We start from the raw sequence: 21,188 nt of genomic DNA, 5'->3' as shown, positions 1-21,188 counted from the left end.
GGTGCCGTTTCTGCCAGTTCTGGTGCCTGATCCTACGTTCCAGTCATTGCTTAGGTCTCCTGCCATTTGCTCTTGACCTGGCTACATGCCCTATTCCTGGGGCCCATAGTTCCTGAGTAGAGTCAGCGAGACCAGAGATAAGCCCAAGTTCTTTTATTTACTAGCTATCTACCTCATACAAGACATTTAGGCCCAATATTCTCATTTGTAAAATGAGGCTAATACTGTCTCTCTTGCAGGGTTGTCCTAAAGATTAAATGCAATCATGTGTTGGTAAACACCTAGCATAGCGCCTAGCACACTACAGGTACTCAGTAAATGTTTATTTACTTTCCTGTCCGTCTGTCCCTATGTAGAAAATCCTATAATCATTCTGAACTAGTATCCTGATTTATAAAAGGGGGAAGTGATTTCCCTATCTGTGGCAGAGACTACCAGTTGCCACCCAATACCCAGTCTCCCTTTCTTCTTTAGTATTTTGACTTTACACATGTGTGTACTGGAGCAGCAATGTGCTAACTAAAGATAGATCTTCCCACCTCCTTTTCATCTAGGTGTTGTCATGTGTCCAAGTTTTGGCCAATGATATGAAAAGGAATGTTAGGTGGAATTCTGGGATGACTGCTTAACGGAAGCCTTTCTCCTTCTTTCTTCTTTCTGCCTAGAATATGCAGGGTTGGTGATTAAAATATTTAACAATCAGATGGCACTGACCAATCAGAAACAACAATGACCATGAACAACCTGTCTGGCCACACTTGTGTATGTTATTGTTCTTAGGTACCATTGAGTTGGCCCCTGGCTTATGATGACCCCATGAGCAGTGGAACAAAACACCATATGATTGGTTGTGACCATAGGGTTTTCATTGACTGATTTTTGTAAGTCGACTGCCAAGCCTTCTTCATCTGTCTGAGTCCGGAAGCTCCACTGAAACCCGTTCAGCATCATAGCGATGGAAGCCTTCAGTGACGAATGAGTGGGGGCTGTGCTTGAGGTACATTGGTGAGGAATCAAAGCCAGGTTTCCTGTGTGGAAGGCGAGAATGCTACCCCTAAACCACCAGTGCCTCATACACTTGTACATACTGGCTAAATACTAGCTTCCTGTTAGCTTCCCATTTAACTTTTGGAGTTGCTGTTGTCAATTTGATCTCACATAGATCTCACAGTGCTCAAAGCAGATGTGCTTTACTAAGACTTCAGGGGAGAGCTGGGTTTAAGGTTTAAAGATTAAAGATTATCTCAGGGTAATAGTTTCAGGGTCCAGCCTCAATGGCTCGAGAAAGTTTGGATTCCAACAAGAAAATGAAATTCTGTCCTCTCACATATAAGGCATTTTTATTTTTGCAATATCTGTGACTGTGATTTTGATTTGTTTAGGAAAAAGAGGTTGAAATAGGCTGTGATGATCCTGGCCAGAGATCAGAGGCTGTCTTCCTTCATCTTCATGTTCTCAAGGGCTCTGCACAGTAGCCACAGATGCTGAGATAAGACAGGCAGTAAAGGAGATGCCAGCTATTGGGCCAGATGTCAGCAGGATTATTGTGACTTTTGTTGAGCTGGAGCCAGAATTCTCAACTGCTGGTTAGCAGTCAAGCATAAGAGTTAAAGGCCAGGACAGACTTGGGTTTAAATCTGGGCCCACCCTTACTTGCTGTGTGACCCTGGGCAAGTTACTGACCTTCTCTGAGCCTCAGATTCCTCTTATGTAAAATGGGAACAATTATAACCCCTATGGCATAGGATTGTCATAGAGATTCAATGACATCACATATCCAGTAGGGAAAGAGATAAAACCCCAGTCTATCTGTATACTAGCCCAGTATGCAATTTTTTCCCCCCTCTATTTGCCTTTGAGGAGCTCTGGTAGCATAGTGCCTAAGGCACTTGACTGCTAATCAGAAGGCTGGCGGTTCAAACCCACCAGGCACTCCTCGGAAGGAAGGTTGGGCAATTTACTTCCTTAGTGATACTGCCTCGGAGACCCAAGGAGGGGTCGCTATGAGTCAGGTCTGACTCGAAGGCACATAACAACAACAACATTTGCCTTTGACTGATTATAAATCGACAGGCTGGATCCTGGTTCATTCCTTCTTTCCTTTATTGATTCATTCAGTAAGCAACTTGTGCCTACTGAATAAAAAGTGCCTAGGATGTTGAAGAGAGCTAATGGGGCAGACCTGATCCACGGCATTCAAATGCAGTTGGCTCAAAATGTAATTTAAAAACAAAAAAACTAGAACCAGAGTTTGAGTGGCCTTCCCCACCCCTTACTTTCACCATTTTTTGAGGGCCTTCCTCAAGGTTTCTGTCATGGCCATTCTGGTCTACCCTCTCCCAGTCAGTCCATGCTTATTGCAAGGGGGACCTAAGTCATTGCTTTATACTATGGTGCAAATGATTACCAGTCTCTCAAATCATGGACCTGCAAATGACCTCTCCTGTGAACTTGACTAGAAGACATTTCCTATGCATATAAAGCAAGAAGGTTCTAGGCTGAAGGGCACAGAGAAATCATTCAGTCTCTTTCAGTTCACAGGAAGAAATCAAGTGAGGCAGAAATGATCTAGGTTCAGGAAAGGTTACCCAGCCAATGTCACCCAGTCGTCATGTGGCTAGCCTGGGTGGGGAACAGAAAACAACTCTCCTGGGCTCCACGTTCACTGCCTCGCACCACCTGCGTACTGAGCATTTTCTGATTAGTTTGTGCAAGGAGCCTGAAGAGATACTGAGTCAAGACAAGAAGAGCCTCTAGATTCTCCATGGAAGAAAGATGAGGCAGTCTGCTTCCATAAACATTTACAGCCTTGGAAACCCAATGGGGGTCATCACTATGAGTCAGAATTGACTGGATGGTAGAGAGTTTTTGGACAGCCTGAGAGGCAACATGAACACATACGTTTGGCCACACTGATTTGAAATGCTATCTTCATTGTATATCAACTTCTCCAATATGCATAAAACTGTTCTAGACTTCATTCTACCACTGTCTTTTCCTGCACCAACACTATAGTGTTTTAAATACTAAAGTTTTATAAAATATTTTGACACCTTAATAGAGGAAGTCTTTGACTTCTTTTTCTAGACTGTCTTGGCTATTCTTTTACTGTTTTAGAGGAACTTCAGAATTAGCTTTTGAGTAATCTAGCTATTGAATTTTCTTAAACCCTTTGTTTGTGCCAGGAGCGGGGCACTCCAAGGTGCCAGCAGGCACTCATTTTTTGCTCTTGGGAGTTTACAAGCTAGCTGGGAAGTATAAGCAAACAAGAAGTGTAAAACAACAACAGGAATCTTACACCTCAGGCAGCAAGAGCCAAAAGAGTGAGGAGCTCTTAAGAAATAAGTGGTGTGAGTTCCATTGTTCCTCCAGGCTAGGAAAGTCATAGAAGGCTCAACAGAGGAAACATTTACACTGGACTTTGATGGATGAGCAGAAGTTGGTCAGGTATAGAAGAGAAGAAATGCTGTGAGTTGAGGAAGTCAGAGGAAACGTCTTGTAGATGATACATGTTACTTTAGAAGTGAATAGGACTTTGCTGGATTCAGAAGGTAGGATAAAAATGAAGCCTGAGCTGGGTAAGAAGCAAGAAGGCTCTCTAAACAATCATTTTAGCTGGGTTTTGAGTCGAAGGAGTCAGAGAAGGTGTTTGGAGGAATTTTTTCTTCCCCCCAAAGGATTTTATAATAAAAGTAATACAATGAGATGACATTTGAGGCTTTGAGGAATAAGTAGCAGTTCCCTGGGCAGAAGAGAGAGGCACCCAGCACTGAGTTGAGGTAGGTACAGAAAAAAAAAAAAAAAAAAAGCTTCTTGGATCAAATAGGAAAATGTCCTTGCTTCCTGACCACTTTCTAAGATCCAGGATCTAATGGTCCCACCCATGTGGATGCTCGGAGTTCAGAAGTGGCAGCCCTCCAGTTCGGATTTCCTCGCATGGGTTATCGGAGAACGATCCGCTGCCAGGACTGGGGCTCAGCTTTGCGGAGTAGGCGGGCAGAGCTAAATGCTTTATGTCGGAATCGACCAATGGGATGGCGGCACGCGGTTGCCAGGGTTACAGAGGGGTTGGTAGCTCGGAGGCGGGGCCTGTATCTCAGGGGCGGGGTCTGGGCGGGGCTTATATAAGCGGGCGGTGGCCTGAAGGCGGGGCGTGGGATAGGTGGCTGCTGGGCGGGCGGGGCGCAGGCCGCGGGGCCCGAGCAGGGGGCTGCGAGCGAGCGGAGGCGCCGAGGATCCGATTCACTCGCTGGGGAGACCTATGGGCCGAAGCCGTGTAAATGCGTTTTAAGGCGAGTGCGGGGAAGGGGATGGCTTGGGGAGTCTCCGGGAGCGGGCGTCCTCCGGTCCAGTGCTGACCTGCCTCCCCCGGCCCCTTTTGCCTCTTTCAGCAGGGGCCTCGGCTCCGCAACTGCCACTCCCCCTCGGGGTGTTGCACAAGTTTCGAGGTCACCGGCGACCCCCCCTAGCAGCGCACCTGGCTCTGACCCCCGCGAAGGGAGACGGGGCTTGGTAAGGGGATGGGGTGAGGAGCGGGACCTCGTCCCTGCACTCGGGGAGGGATCACTTGGACACTACTACCCCAGCCTTCAGTTCTCACTGGGGAACCCGCGGCCCCCATCACTTCGTGGCGCCCCCATGTGCGCTTAGAATCCTAGCACAGCCGGACTAGCCAGGCCATTATCGACCAACGAGAAAACCGAGGCTCCAAGATGGGTTGGAGCGGAGCCAAGGTCGCACAGCAGAGAGTGGAGTGGAACCTAAGCCCCTGCTCTGCGTGGCCACACGCAGTCTTTCTGGGTGGGCGTGGTCAGGGGGTGAGGGCCCCGAAACCCTGCCTACCTGAGCTTGTCAGCTGTCCTGTTCCCTCTCGCATTCCGGCCTTCGTTCCGGAATTTCAGAGCTGTTAAGTATCTCCGAAACAATCCTTCCCTTTTACGGATAGGACTACTGAGGCTCTTGGAGAGGCGGTGACATCAAGACCAACGATGCCTTGCCCCAGTCTGGAATCCAGAATACCTGCCTATCCCCACCCTCCCCAGTGAACCTAAGTTCCCCACGCCTGTGCCGCAGCGGGGTGTGGCGGGAGTGGACGCCTGGGCCTGAGGAGGTGAGGGACACGGCCGTGGAGGCTGGTCCCCCACCGGCTCTCTCCCTCTCTTCCCCTTCCCCCTCAGTGTGTTGCATACTTTCTAAGGCGGCAGCGGCGGAGGCAGCAGCAGTGGGGGCTCCATCCAGCTCGTGGGCTCCTGCTTCTCCTCGGCATGGCTGGCTACTTGAATGAATCAGACTTTGTGATGGTGGAGGAGGGCTTCAGCACCCGAGACCTGCTGGAAGAGCTCACTCTGGGGGCCTCACAGGCCACCATGGTGAGGGGCGGGGTGGGGTGTGGTGGGGTGGCACCTATTCCCTGTGCAGGCTCAGTTGCCTCTTCTGGAGGGGCCCCTAGAACCCTAGTTTTTTCTTTCACTTATTCACTTATTCAGCCCTTTCTGTTTGCAAGAGAAGGACTCATTTTATCCCCAATTCCTGGTCCTTGTCACCAGGCCTGTCCTTTCTTTTGTGTTCCCACAATCATTTGTCGAGTCCTCTAGGCCAAAAACCTGGGAGTCCTTCTTTCCTCCCCTATCTAGACATCACCAAGCCCTGTGGATTCTGCCTCCTTAATAACTCTCCTTTGGGCTCCTTGTGCAGAGTTCACTCCTCATCTGTCTAAAGGCTCTCCAACCACCTCTGTAATCATCTCCCTGCCTCATCCCACCTCCTCCAACTATATCACAGCCCTGCTCAAAACCAGAATTTTTAGTGGTTCCCCACTGCCTACAGGATCAAATCAGAACTCCTTTTTATGGCATGGGGAGGCCTGCCTGCCTCCATAACCCCATTTCCGGCTTCTCCAACAGTGTACATCATGCTTCATTAGAGCTGAGCTACTCAACTCACACTTCCCAATGATGCCATGTCTTTACTCAGGCTGTGTCTTCTGCCTGGACCTCCCTTCTCCCAGCCCTTCTCCCTTACTTATTTCTGGCCATTCCTTACCTCTCATCAATGTGACTTTTTCCTGATTGCCTCAGGCAGAGTTAGTTTTTTCTTTCTCTGTTGCACCCTCACTGCACTTTGTGGAAGCTCCTTCTCTTTAACATTTATTGATTGGGCTTGTAATTGCTTAAGGGGCACCTTCCCCTTAAGTCAGTGCTGGAGCCCTGTCTGGTCATCTCTGTCCCTTAGCATAGTACCTGGCACCAAGTGGGCATCTGTAGAAAAAGTGTTGCATAAAAAGGAAACTGAGTCTCAGGGAAGGTTTAAATAGTGTCTTAGCCTCATACATGCTCAGCCCTCAGCAAATCTGCGATAACCAGTTGTTTGCAACGATGGATCGCACTGGCAGTGAGACTACTTCATTGAGCACCAACTATCTGAAAGGCTAAGGGTGTAGGCCATAGATGTGGCTTCTGCCTTCAAGGAATTTGTCCTTATATGGAGAAGACAGAGGTATATATAGTCCTGATAGTTTGCAACCACACACAGGATGCACTGGCAGCATCCAGGGCAGAGCTGCCTCATCAGTTTGGGGAAGGTGGCATTTTAGCTGCAATTTGAAGGTAGATTAGGATTTTGCCAGACAAGTTGTGGAAGGGTAACCTAAGTGGAGGGCCTAGCAGGAATACAATCTTGTAGGAAAATGATCTGCCTGCAGCTAGAGCTTGAGCCGTACCTGGGGAGGGACTGCCACTCCCCCTCTAGGTTTGGGGAACCCCAGAAAGTTTTAGAGTGTGTGTGGAGGTAGCATTTGTGGCCAGAGCTGAGCTTGGATTGAGTGGGGACTGTGGAGGGAGCCAGATGGAGTCTCACACCCACCCTTCTTGTTGCACAGGGCAAGGTTGCTGCTTTCTTCGTGGCTGACCTGGGTGCCATAGTGAGGAAGCATTTTTGCTTCCTTAAGTGCCTGCCTCGAGTCCGGCCCTTTTACGCTGTCAAGTGCAACAGCAGCCCAGGTGTGCTAAAGGCCCTGGCAGAGCTGGGGCTGGGCTTCAGCTGTGCCAACAAGGTGAGCCCCTGCCTCCCAATGGTGTGCTGAACCTGGCTGCTTCTTGGATCAGATAGGAAAACCTCCTTGCTGGGCTGGTGTGGGTGGGCCCTGGGAAAGCAGGGGTTCTGTTGGCCCCTACACCCTAGGAGGAGGGAGGGAGGGAGAGAGAGAGAGGAATGAGGAGCTCTGACCATGGGCTGCCATCCTTGAAGTTCCAGTTTGGAACCTTGTGTGTCCCTGGGCGCATGGTCACCTTTTTAATGAAAATTTTCAAACTTCTTGGCATACATGGTATTCTTCTAATTAAAAAAAGAAGAAAGAAAAAAAAAAGCCTTCATTATCATTGGTTTTATTTTACTTTTTCTTCTATAATCTTAGTAACGTGTGGCTGCATTTTCTTAACTAATCCTTTTAGGTTTTCTATTTTGTGTGGTTATGTGTGTGTGTATTCTATTGTTTTCTAATTTGATTTCTGTTGGTGCCTTTAATTCTCCCCTCCACTCTTTAGATTTACTTTGCATATATACTACCGTTTAATATTCCTTGAACGCCTACAATGTGCTAGTGACTTTGCTAGGTAAGGCTGGTACAATGTTGAGTAAGACTTGGTTGTACTTGAGTTGAATGTTTGGTTCATCTACTTTCATTCTATTCTTACTTAATGATAAAAGCCTTTAAAGCTGTGCATTTTCCTCAGAGCATGGCTCTGGACGTATCTCATATTCAGCCACTGTTTGTTGGGAATCTATTGTGGGGCCAGGTATTACTCTCAGTGGAGAGGTAGCAGTGAATAAAACAAGAGCCCTGTCCTCATAGTACTTACTTTCTAGAGAATAAACAAGTTAAATAATTAAAACATATATTCAGATGTATTTAATATATATATTTTAGACGGTAAATGCTGGGGAGCGATAGGAGGAAATGTTGGGCGGAAGGGTTACAATTGTAAATAGTTGGAGCAGAGAAGTGTTCTCTGAAATTTGAATATAGATCTGAAGGAAGCAGGGCATCAAGCTGTATAATTAACTAGGGGAAAAGTGTTCTGGGCAGAGGGAACAGCAAGTGCAAAGGCCCTGAGATATGTACACTGGTTTGTGAGATCGTCATTACCATTATTGTTATTATTTTAATGGTTAGCAGTAGTGGTTCTGAGAGTGGGTCCCTTTTAAATCCTGGTAAGCAGCATGGTTGGATGTTGTGAAAAGAGTTCTAGAAAGGCTTTCTGGAGAAGAGGGAGGAGAGCTAGCTTGGGCAGGATGACAGGGCTGGAGGATACTCGTGGTGGAGGAGAGGTGAGCACCAGGATGGGATGGTCAGAATGAGCAGCAGGTTAGCCTTTCCCAGGGACCTATTGTCAGTGCTCTCAGTAGTAGATGACTCTCTCCCTCTTGTCACCTGCAAAGCCTTTGCCTAAGCCCTAGCTTTGCACACCTCATTTGGTATGTACCTTACCTAAAGCCCTGTGTGATGCATAACCAAAACAAAAAAACTAGTTGATGTCAAATTGATTCCAACTCATGGTGACCCCTGTGTTGTAGAGTAGAACGGTGCTCCATTGGGTTTTCAAGACCATGACCTTTTGGAAGTAGATCACCAGACCTCTGGGTAGGTCCCAGTTGCCAACTTTCCTGTTAGTACTTGAACGCTTAACTGTTTTTGCCTCCCAGGGACTCCTTGTAAGGTGCATAGGGGGAGTCATTTCCATCTTACAGCTGTGGAAACCCAGGGCTTGCTGGTCACAGAACCAGGACTTGCCTCCTTGCTGCTGCCTGCAGCATACTGGGTCTCTGCTCTGGATGAGGAGGAGGGGGAGCCTTTTCTGAGCCCCTGAGTCCAGGAGGGAAGAGCAGGACCAAACCCCACTGATGAGTGTCCTCACCTTCTGGAAAACCCGGGGTGAAGGGCTCAGCCCTCTAGCCTTGGGGCCTGGTCTCCAAGGTTGGATTGTTGAATGTGAAGTTTAAAAAGACCTTGAAGAGTGGGGACCTTCAAGCAGAATGCTGAATACCTCTGTGGTGCCCGGCACTTTGCCAAGTGTTTTCTGTACATGATCTCACCTCATTCCCGTAACAGCGCTGTGAGATCATTATTACCATGATCTGACAACAACCCTGTGAGGCAGCATTTAGCATATGAGAAAGTGAGGCACTAGAGGTTTAGCAGCTTACTGGGGTCAGGTACTGGGAAGTGACAGCGTGAGTATGGGAACATAGTCTTGATTCTATCACTGTTGTTTTTTCTAACGTCCTTGGTGAGGGGGTGGCTAAGCTGGGACTTGGCCAGCCAGTGGCGGGTGCCCTTGGCTAACTGCAAGGGTGAGGAGAAGCCAATCCCTTTCCTGGCGGTGCGACCTTGCAAACCCTTTGGTGCATTTCAAGAAATGGCTCCTAGGAAGCACAGCTTTTCTTGGAAGGCCGAGGCTGCCCTCTTCTGGTCAGCGATATTGTGTGGCCACTCTTAAAAATACTTTGCCTTAGAAGACATAAGGAGCTCTGATAGTGTAGTGCCTAAGGCATTTGACTGCTAACCAGAAGACTGGTGGTTCAAACCCACCAGCCACTCCTTGGAAGGAAGGTTGGGCAATCTACTTCAGTAGTGATACTGCCTCGGAAACCCAAGAAGGGCTTGCTATGAGTCTGATCCGACTCGACAGCAGTGCTTTTGGTCTTTTGGTTTTTAGAGGACATAGATAGTGGGTTGGGCATGAACATACAGACACGCTCCAGGATCATGACTTGCACAGGAGCATGGGTGCACCCATTCACTTTTTCAAGGGCCTCGCACCATCTCTCCTGCCACTACCCCTTGCCCTTTCTGGAGATCTGTTTCAGCAGCCTCTCATCTCATTTAAAAACCCTCCCTGGACACCATATCCTCCTCTCCCCAACCCTTTGCTCCTTCTTCATGGTCAAACTCAACAGAGTGTCTATACTCGCTGCCTCTTTCCTCAGTACCCACTATTTAAACCCTTGTGTCCTGACCTCCATTCTCACTGTTCCAAGTTTCTCCCTCATACCAAGATCCCCAGCAATCTCCAAGATCCTAAATCCAGTGAGCACCTTTTTTTATTTTATTATTATTTTTTTGTGAGCACCCTATCTTAACATTAATCCTGGATGATTCAAGTGATACATCGATTCATTCACACCCAAAAAAAGTAGGACATCAACTTTATGTCACCAGACATAATATAATCATCACAACGAATTTGATGGGTATATAGTATTTTTAAAAACTACATATGACCCATAGAAATAATACAAAATATTCTGTGATTTTATAACAAAATAGAAAAGGTATTCATACTGTGTATACTCTTCCCAATAGCTTTAAACTCAGCAGGTTTTGAAGATTCGCTCATGTTGATGTTAGACCTAGTGCAGGGGACACTCCTTGGTCTTCTTGTTATCTGACCTCTCAACAATATACAACACAGAGATTGTTTTAAAAAAGAAACTCAAGAATAACAGATGCTCCCAGTTTTAAGGAATTCAGAAGTGTACAAGATGAGAAGTGAGCACTGTGCACACCTGCTCTCACCCTCACTGGGACCTCTGACAGCAGAAATCCCTCCTTCCACCATTTAATGGAATGGCATTGTAGACTGTGTATTGTTCTCCCCTCTCTGGAGATGTCTCTCTCCTTACCTCTCATCAGGTCCCGGAGCCTGCTCTTCCATGTCTTTTGTCGTTGTTAGTTGCTGTCTAGTCAGCTCCAACTCATTGTGACAGGTGTACAACAGAATGAAGCACTGCCTGCTCCTGCGCCAGCTGCATGGTCATTGGTCGGCTTGAGTCCGTTGTTGTAGCCACTGTGTGTTTTGAGTGACTTCTAACCAAGGGGGCTCATCTTCCAGCACAATATCAGGCAATATTTTTGTGGTTTACAGGGCTCTCACTGGTTAATTTTCAGAAGTAGACCACCAGGCCTTTCTTCCTAGTCTTTGTCTGGAAGTTCTACTGAAACCCATCTACCCTGGTGGCCTTGCTGGTACTTGAAATACTGATGGCATAGCTTCCAGTATCCTAGTAACACACAAGCCACCACAGTACAACACACTGACAGTGTTGGTCCCTGTAGTCTGTTGTTGTTGTTGTTATGTGCCGTCGAGTCGGCCCCAACTCATAGCGACCCCTCCTTGGGTTTCCGAGGCAGTATCACTACGGAAGTAGGATTGCCCAACCTTCCTTCCGAGGAGTGGCTGGTGGGTTTGAACCGCCAGCCTTCTGGTTAGCAGTCAAGTGCTTTAGCCACCATGCTACCAGAGATCCTGTAGTCTATTACCCTGTAAATGGTGATTTTCCTCTGCCTTTGGTCTCAAGCCCCTTATTTTGTATAAACTTTTCCACTTCTTAGGGGATATCATCTCTCATGGCTTTAAATGCCAGCATTATGCCATCTGTGTTTTGACCTCCAGCCTGGACCTGTATGCTGGCTTGACACCACAGGGTGTCTGGAGCCCAGCATGTTCAAATGCCCTCATGATCTTCCCTTGCCCTGGGGGTACAGCTCCCTCAGTCTGCTGGCTGCAGTGGCCTCGCATAAGCCCTCACCTCCACCCCCATGTGCGGCCCATCACCAAGCTTGGCAACCCTGCCTCCCCAATGCACCTCCTCCCCTTCCTAGAGCAGGCTCCTCTGGACCCATCTCCCCAGAACATCTCTGGCCTTCCCTCAGCCCATTTTCAAATATGGTCACCAGAGCGATATTTTAAAATGCAAGTCTGATCATGCCACTTCCCTTCTTGAAATCCTTCAAAGTGTTTCTCATCACTCTCAGGGTAAAATAATGAAATCCATATGCAGCCTTCTCAGATGCCTGCCTCTGACCTCCTCTTCACCCCTCTGCACTCACCCTGCACAGACTCCAGCCTTCTCCCAGCATCTTGTTTAGATCCAGCACCTTCTTGTCTCAGAACCTCTGAACAGACCATTCCTCTACAGGAAATGTTCTTTCCTTCCCTCTTGGCCTGGCCGAGCCCTTCTGCAGAGAGTGTCCTTTTCCCATACCCACGTAGCCCCCTTTCAGGTTCTCTGGCATCCTGTATTTCCTCTTCAAGGCTGATCTCTCATTTGTAATTCCATCATTATTTGGTGTTTACTTATAACTGTCTCCTTTACCCACCAACTTGAAAGCTCCACAGGATCAGAGATCTGTTTACTTTATTCACTACTTGTTTTCATTAGTGTATCACAGAGCCTGACTGAAAACCAATGCAAAACACCATAGTGACCCTATAGGACAGAGCAGAAGTGTCCCCTCGGGTTACCAAGGCTGTGAATCTTTATGGAAGCAGACTGCCTCATCTTTTTCCCACAGAGCAGCTGGTGGGTTCAAACTACCAACCTTTTGGTTAGCAACCGAATATCTTATCCACCGTACCACCAGAGCTCAGAGCCTGACTAGATGCTCAATAAATACCTGTCAGTTCAGTTTTGAGATTGTATTTGCCATGATAGTACTGTGGTTAAAAGCAGGGATGCTCAAATCTAACAGTCCTGGGTTAGAATTGCAGCTCTGCTATTTATATACTGTGTGACTTCAGAGAAGTCACTTAACCTCTCTGAAACTCTGCTTCCTTCCTCATGAAATTATTACAAGAATTAAATGAGAATGTACATAAATTTTTTTTTTCAATGGCAAACAAAAAAAAAAAAAAAAAAAAAAACCCTTCAATGAATGACAATGGCTTTATTTAAATATTTATAATCAAAGTAAAATCACAGGTCCCCAAAGTGGTGCCATCCCTTCTTCTCTTTTCATCACATATGGTGAAACAGGAAGCAGAAATTTTTTATATCCACTCAGAACTCCAGGCAGAGGTGGGGAGATGTGTCTGCCTCCAGGGAACAAGTTGTGATGACAGCATTTCTAGCTCTGGAGTTGGTTGGACCTTTGTGCCCCATTCTGGCACTTCTCACCTGTGCCACCACCACAGGCAGGTGGATCTCTCTGAACTCAATTTTGTCCTCAAGGTGTGGCTAATAGATAGGATCATGCCAGTTGCTGTTGAGTCGATCTGACTCACGCTGACCCTTTGTGTGTCAGAGGAGAGCTGTGCTTCATTGGGTTTTCAATGACTGATTTTTTCAGAAGTAGATTGCCAGGTCTTTCTTCTGACGTGCCTCTGCATGGACTCAAATTGTTAGGTGCCGTCGAGTTGGCTCCGACTCATAGTAACCCCATGCACAACAGAACGAAACACTGCCTGGTCGTGCGCCATCCTCACAATCCTTGCCATACCTGAGCCCATCATTGCAGCCAGTGTGTCAATCCATCTCGCTGAGGGCCTTCCTCGTTTTCGTTGACCCTCCACTTTATCAGGCATAATATCCTTCTCCAGGGAATGGTCTCTTATGACAACAGGACCAAGGTCGGCGAGACAAAGTCTGGCCATTCTCACTTGCAAATAATAAGATAGTTAGAGGCATCACATGAGATAATGTGCATATATACCTGTTGTTGTTGTTGTTGTGTGCCGTCGAGTCGGCCCCGACTCATAGCGACCCCTCCTTGGGTTTCCGAGGAAGTATCACTACGGAAGTAGGATTGCCCAACCTTCCATATATACCTAGCATTGAAAATTACTAAATTAAAACTAGGGTCTTATTACAGATTCAGGCTAAAGCTGATCTTATGTCTCCTACTGTGTTTTAAAGTGGCTGGCTCTGTGGCCCAATGGATAGTGCATTGGATTTCTAGCCGAGCCTGGCGTCGTCATTCAAAGGTGGTGGGTTTGAGTCCCACCAAAGTAGAATTTGTGGAGCTCTGGTAGCATAGTGCCTAGGGCATTTGACTGCTAACCAGAAGGCTGGCAGTTCAAACCCACCAGTCACTCCTTGGAAGGAAGATTGGGCAATCTACTTCCATAATGATACTGCCTCGGAAACCCAAGGAGGGGTCGTTATGAGTCAGGTCGACTCAATGGCATATAACAACACCAACAACAACTGTGTTTTAAAACTACTTCCTTCTTGACTTTCTTCCCTTATTCATGGAGAGTTGTACCTGAATTTGAAAGTTGGTACTACCACCTACTTTCTATGTGGCCTCTCTGAGCATTTGTTTCTTCCTCTATAGAATGGCACTAATACCCATCGGATGGGTTACTGTAAGTATTAAATAAAATAGTGGAGCGAAAGCAATGGTCAGCAAACTGTGGGTGATGGCCCAAGTGTAGCCTACTGCCTGATTTATAGTTTTATTGGATCACAGTTAAACTCATTGATTTGCATATTGTCTCTGTATGCTCTCACACTACAACAGAAGTTGAATAGTTGCAACAGAGACCATAAGGTCCAGAAAGCTTAAAATATTAACTGTCTGGCCCTTTGCAGAAAAACTTTCTTGACATCTGATGTAAAGCATCTAATTCAGTGCCTGGCTTGTGGCCAGTGCTCAGAAAACATGGTTGCTGTCATTATCATCACATTGTCATTATTATTGTCTGTATCACTAATGCAGCAGTCAGGCAGAGAGGTGTGAAGAAGAAGAGTCCCTAAGGAAGACAGGTCACCCAGCACAGTGCCACAGAGTAGGCCTTTGGATGTTAGGTGACCTGTTTAAAAGAGATGCTTGGTCTGGTGGACTTTCTTTTTGAAAAATCAATTATTTTGTTGTTATTTTTTACTGTAAAAAAATGATAATGTTCAATCTTCCTATCCATGAGCATGATTATGCTTGTGACTACTTCTGGTAAGATGGAGGAATAGGGAGACAAGCAACACAGAGCCTCTTCAACAAAGAAAAGAAAAAACAATTGACAGAGATACAGAAGATAATCCTGGAGCCCTGAGCTTTGAAAGGAATTATACAGAAGTGGGTTAGGCACCAACCAGTGAAAAAACCTGAATGAAAACAGGACCTAAGAATAGGCTCTGTTTGCCAAGGTCAGCAGGGACATACAGGAGGCTGACAACAGGAAAGGAGACAGGTGGTGAGTGTATAAGTGCTGTCAACTAGCGAATAGATGAGCACAGTACCCTGCTTGCACAGATAACATTCAAAGAAAACTAATATCATGGGCAAGTCACTCTAACATACAATCACCAATTAAATATAAACACAAAAACGTCACAATGCCTTAGAGACAACAGAGCATCACAGTCCACGCAAAGAAGCAAGATAAAGCAGGAGAAACAAGAGACCAGGATACAGACCCAAAGCACATCCCTGAGGAAGATGCAGCATTGGAACTCCCTGATAAGGAATTCAAAAGAGTTATATTTAGGTATCTTCAACGAATTGAGAGACAGATGAAAGAGAAAACCCTAGAACGATTTCAAAAGACAATACAAAAACAAAATGACAAAATAAATGAAAAATTAGAAATGGTACAAAATCAACACACAGAAATCCAGAAGATTAATACTAAATTTTCAGAAACAGATAATGGGCAAAGGAGCAGAACTGAATCAATGGAAGACAGAATTAGGGAGATTGAAGGCAATTACCTGAACATTTCTTTGGAAAGGGATCAATCAGAAAAAAGGTCAAAGCAAAATGAAGAAAGCCTAAGGTTCATGTGGGATACCATCAAAAGGAATAACCTACTTGTAATCGAAATTCCAGAACAGGAAGAGATAAATAAAACCACAGAGAAAATTGTCGAAGATTTGTTGGAAGAGAATTTTCCTGGTATGATGAAAGATGAGAATATGTTCATTCAGGAAGTCCAAGGAACCCCAAACAGGATAGATCCCTAAAGAAAATCACCCAGACATATCATCATCAAACTCACCAAAACCAAAGACAAAGAAAGAATCATGAGAGCAGCATGGGAAAAACAAAAAGTTACCTACAAAGGGCGACCAATAAGACTAAGCTCGGATTTCTCAGCAGAAACTGTGCAGGTGAGAAGGCAGTGGGAGGGTATATACAAAACCCTGAAAGAAAAAGATTTCCAACCAAGAATTATGTACCCAGCAAATTTGTCCCTTAAATATGATGGTGAAATTAGGACATTTCCAGATAAGCAGAAATTAAGGGAATTTGTTAAAACCAGACCATCCTTACAAGAGATGCTAAAGGGAACCCTTTGGACAGAGAAGCAACAACAGGCAACAACAACTGACCATTAACACACATGATGATATAACCCAGAAACCAACCCAGCTATGGAAGTATCCAAAATAAAGAAGCCTACAAGATTGTAAACTGGGAACCAGAGATATCAACTGACAAATGAGGACAACTACAAACCAAAAAGAGGGAAAAAACTGTGTTATTACAGAACTTCTAGATGGTAGGGATGTCAAGACAACTACAAGACAGAACGGACTATTCTAAACTTGAGAAGAAAACTATAAATCACAGGGTAACCTCAAAGAAAAATGATAAACCTTCACGTCAAAAAAGAGGACCAGCATAAATATTCAGCAAATCCTAAAACAATAGCTATGAAAGAAGTGATAACATGATTCATAAATAAAATGAGCTCAGCATAGAGAATTATATGGAAAAAAGAAATTGATACAATGAAAAAGCATATGACAAAAATGATAGCAACAAATTCATATTTGCTGATAATTACATATCTGGCAAGGGACTTATTGCTAAGATTCATAGCGGAAGAGTAGATGACCAAACTATGGTACAATCACATAATGGAATGCTATGCAGCACTAAAGAATAATGTAGAGTCTGCAAAACACTGCATAATATGGATGAACTTGGAGGACATTATGCTGAGTGACATAAGTTAATCACAGAAGGACAAATATAGTATTAGTTCATTGTTGTGGAGGGTCAAGGAAAGGTTTATATATGGAGGGAAACTTTCTTTGTTGGTTGCCAGGGGTGGGAGGGGAGGGGAGGGAACACTGCAAAAAAAAAAAAAAAATGCAATGACCCATGTCACTTTAGTTTTGTGTATTTCACTGTACATAAATTATATTTCAATAAAATGCATTAAAAATGTATAACACATTTGCCAATATAACATTTTTTCATGTGTACAATTTAGTGACGTCAATTACATTAACCATGTTGTGGAAACATCACCAATATACATTGCCAAATTTTTATCATGATCTGGTGGAATTTCTAATATACCAAGTAATACTCTCTAAACATTTAAATCTTCCAGGAAAATGTATCACAAGCCTGTCATCAGGGCCTTTATGACTTTATATACTGCCTTTGTGTGAATTAGAAAATGGATCCCATCTTTAAGACACTTAATTGTGATAATCAGTATACTGATTTTGTCAGAACAAGGTGCTTTACTGTTGAGACCAGAACTAGATGGTACCTGGCCACTACTACTGACTGTTCTGATCAGGAACACAATAGACTGATCCTGGTAGAATGGGAGCAAAATGTGGAACAGAACTCAAATTCGTAAAAAGACTAGACTGACTGGACTGCTTGAAACTGGAGGACTCATGCCCGAGACAGTCTTGCTAAGATATTCTTTAAACCTTGAACTGCAATTACTCCATGAGGTCATCTTTTAGCTAAACAACAGATTGGCTGTGAAATAAACAATGTCATCCATGAATACTGGTGCTTCTTTAAAAAATCATCTATATGAGACCAAATGGTCAAAATGTACTCTAAAGCAAAGAAGAGAAGGCAGGGAAATTAGATTAATGGAATAACCTGAATGGAAATAATGAGAAAGTTGACACACTGTGAAAAATGTAACCAATGTTGCTGAACAAATTATATAGAAATTGTTAAATGGGAACCTAATTTACTGTGTAAACTTTTACTGAAAACATAATAAAATATTATTTTTTAAAAAGATGCTTTACTGCCAGGAAATGGTAATAAGTATATAAATCTTCCATGTATTCTATGTGAATAACACCCCCTACCCTGACTGTGGGGAGCTCTGGTGACGTAGTGCCTAAGGCACTTGACTGCTAACCAGAAGGCTGGCGGTTCAAACCCACCAGCCACTCCTTGGAAGGAAGGTTGGGCAATCTACTTCCGTAGTGATACTGCCTCAGAGACCCAAGGAGAGGTCCTTATGAGTCAGATTTGACTCAATGACAGTGCATTGTGTTGTTTTGTTACCCTCACTGTGCAGTGTATAACCTGCTTTACTGTCCATGGCAGCCCTACCTGCCAAAGAATGGTGAGCCAGCATCAGTCCTAAGTTCTGTGTATCTGTTGTCTTAAAGTGAGGCCCACCTGTTATGGACCTCTCATGCTTAGCTATGACTACCCCTCATCTGTGCTTCCTTGGGCTCCGTGGGCCCAGCAGGCTCTGGTGTCTCCTCATCACCACCTTTGGGACCCCACAGGCAGAGATGGAGTTGGTCCAGCAGATTGGCGTTCCTGCAAGTAAGATTATCTATGCCAACCCCTGTAAGCAAATCGCACAGATCAAGTACGCTGCCAAGCATGAGGTCTGGCTGCTGAGCTTTGACAATGAGATGGAGCTGGCAAAGGTGGCAAAGAGTCACCCTAGTGCCAGGTAAGCTGAGAACCACTTGCATGGGGAGGCTGGGCTGGTGGGAGCAGGGAGGGGATTTGGAGAGTAGAGTTGGAGCAGAGGACTGAGCTTGCAGAGAATGAGGCAGTCTGGTGTCCCTTGCCCCAGATATGGTCACAGTTACAGGAGGCTGGGGCAGATATTCCTGGACTGGCTCCAGGGTGCCAGGGCCTGGCGAGAACAAAGGCAGAAAGAACTGCTGATAGCCCAGGCAGAGAGAAGCCCATAATGTTATGGAGGTCAAAGTCACAGAGTGAGAGAGGGTGTCAGGGATATTTCTTGAAGGAGGTGGCATTTGAAGAGGGCCTTGAGGAATGAATCAAATTTGGGAGGGGTGCCTAAACAGTATATTAGAGTGAACAGGATAAGCAAGTGCATGGGGGTTGGAAACAGCATGGAGTGTTGGCTGTTGTTGTTGTTGTTATATGCCATCGAGTCAGACCCGACTCATAACAACCCCTCCTTGGGTTTCTGAGGCAGTATCACTATGGAAGTAGATTTCCCCAACTTCCTTCCGAGGAGTGGCTGGTGGGTTTGAACCGCCAGCCTTCTGGTTAGCAGTCAAGTGCCTTAGGCACTATGCTACCAGAGCTCCCAAACCAAACTCACTGCCGTCAAGTCAGATCCGATTCATAGCGACTTCTCCTTGGGTTTCCAAGGAGATAATCATTATGGAAGTAGATTGGCCAATCTTCCTTCTCAGGAGTGACTGGTGGGTTTGAACTGGCAGCCTTCTGGTTAGCAGTCAAATGCCTTAGGCACTACACCACCAGAGCTCCTGGAGTGTTGGCAGATAACCAGAAATTTGGTGTTGCTGGAATGCACCACAGGCAAGAGGTGGAAGGAGACGATGAATGACACGCCATGGGTCAGGGACTGGGTGCAAATGGGTCAGGGCTGGATGGTTTACTCAGGCTGTGGTTTCCACATTGAGACTTGACTCCCTGGGGATCTCAGGGTGGGTCTCAGGGCAAAGGGGAGGTCCAGATGGGTGGTATCACTCTGGTTCACCCAGAGAAACTTCCATTTTGTCTGTTTTTTTGTGATATTGAATTTCTCCTTAAGATTTTGTTTAAAAATGGTTCCCTTCATAAACAGAAAGTTTAAAAACTCTGGCTGATATGGGGCTCATCTGGAAGAATGAGAGCTATCCAAGAGAGAATTGGTGAGGTCTGGTCCAGTGCAAGAGAGAAGGAGGAATCCAGGAGGATGGTTTGGACAGCATTCCAGGAGCTGGAGCAACGTCCTGGGGAGGAGATGGGCAGTTCTGAGTCATGTGGGTCACATAGCTGGACTCAGAGACGGTGAATTTGGGGTGGAAGGGGCGGGGATACCCCAGCGGAGGTGTGCTGTGTGTCTCCCCAGGATGGTTCTGTGTATTGCCACCGATGACTCCCACTCTCTGAGCCGCCTGAGCATGAAGTTTGGAGCGTCACTGAAATCCTGCAGACACCTGCTTGAAAATGCCAAGAAGAGCCACGTGGAGGTGGTGGGTGTGAGGTGAGCTCTGGGATCCCTGCCATCCCCAACCATGGCAGGCCCACTGTCTGTTTCCCAGGAAGTAATCAATTCTGGGCAAGACCTCCCCCAGGACATCCAAGCAGGACCCGTTATTGGGCTTACAATTAGGCCATTCAACAGTTCCCTCTCTTTGGAAAAAAGGTTTGGAGTATTCTCCGGTCCTAACCCCACAGTCACCAGAAGGTCTGATCCAGAATGTTCCACCTGGGGACCTGGCTTCCTGGGGTTATCATCATCCTATAGGTGAAAGATTGTGTAGTCACACCTTTGTTCTGCCTCTTTTCTCACAGGGAGTGGGAAGAAGTAGTAATAGTGACCTAGCAATATAACTTTCACTTATTCTGTACAGAACACTTAGCAAAGTGTTTCATGTACATCATCCCACAGCCTTGTGTGGTATGGGGTCTTATCCTCATTTTATAGATGGAGGCGGACTAGAACACAGGCAGAGTAAGTAACTTCCAATGTCACATGGCTGACTAAAAAGCACATCCAGCTCTGGCTGACTCTGGGGCCCCAGCCTTCATCCCAGAAAGCTCATCCCCAGGGACAGCATGACGAGATGGGAGCAACAAGTGAAGAGACCCTAGGTTTAGCCTCCTGTCCACCTCTTACATGCCACGTGGCCCTTAGCAGCCCATGTAACCTTTCAGGCCTGCCCGAAGATAAGGCCTGACCAGTTGGGGAGCCAAGGTCACTCCTGGCCGGGGCTGGGTGGTGGCACTGGTGTCCTACATGTAAGCCAAGGTTATCCCTCCCTCTCTCCTTCCTTCTCCCTTCCCTCCCTCCTCCCCAGTTTTCACATTGGCAGTGGCTGTCCTGACCCTCAGGCCTACGCTCAGTCCATCGCAGATGCCCGGCTGGTGTTTGAGATGGGCGCCGAGCTGGGCCACAGGATGCACATCCTGGACGTTGGTGGCGGGTTCCCTGGTGTGGAGGGGGCCAGAGTGAGATTTGAAGAGGTAACCTAGGGGCTGGGAGCGTCTGCACTAGGATCTGACGGGGAGGCAGGGGCCAGTGAAGGGTCACAGTGATCATAGGGTCCCTATGACAGGGAACCTGCTGTGAGCGGGGCCTGTGTGCTGTGCACTGTGCTTGGTGCTTTACCTAGATTACCTCACTTGTCATCTTATGCATCAGCTGAGCAGACCCAGGTTCACAGAGGTTAATTGACTTCCTGAGTTGATGGCA

At 46.2% G+C, this 21,188-nt stretch overlaps 1 protein-coding gene across 1 annotated transcript in view; it reads left to right on the top strand.

The window, feature by feature from the left end:
• Window positions 1-4,146: 4,146 nt before the first annotated feature.
• The window catches only part of AZIN2 (antizyme inhibitor 2), a 44,576-nt gene continuing 27,534 nt past the window's right edge, over window positions 4,147-21,188 (top strand). The window contains exons 1-7 of the mRNA NM_001293803.1: window positions 4,147-4,292; window positions 4,392-4,512; window positions 5,178-5,369; window positions 6,878-7,051; window positions 18,286-18,458; window positions 19,842-19,976; window positions 20,794-20,959. Coding sequence (NP_001280732.1) covers window positions 5,265-5,369; window positions 6,878-7,051; window positions 18,286-18,458; window positions 19,842-19,976; window positions 20,794-20,959 — 753 coding nt within the window. The 5' untranslated portion in view covers window positions 4,147-4,292; window positions 4,392-4,512; window positions 5,178-5,264. The remainder of the gene's footprint in view (window positions 4,293-4,391; window positions 4,513-5,177; window positions 5,370-6,877; window positions 7,052-18,285; window positions 18,459-19,841; window positions 19,977-20,793; window positions 20,960-21,188) is intronic.

The sequence above is a fragment of the Orycteropus afer genome, unplaced genomic scaffold (assembly GCF_000298275.1).
Source record: "Orycteropus afer afer isolate SDZICR_OR568_19922 unplaced genomic scaffold, OryAfe1.0 scaffold00272, whole genome shotgun sequence".
Classification (NCBI taxonomy): Eukaryota; Metazoa; Chordata; class Mammalia; order Tubulidentata; family Orycteropodidae; genus Orycteropus; species Orycteropus afer.
The sequence above is the reverse complement of the archived record's forward strand: the minus strand, read 5'-3'. Positions and strand labels throughout refer to the sequence as shown.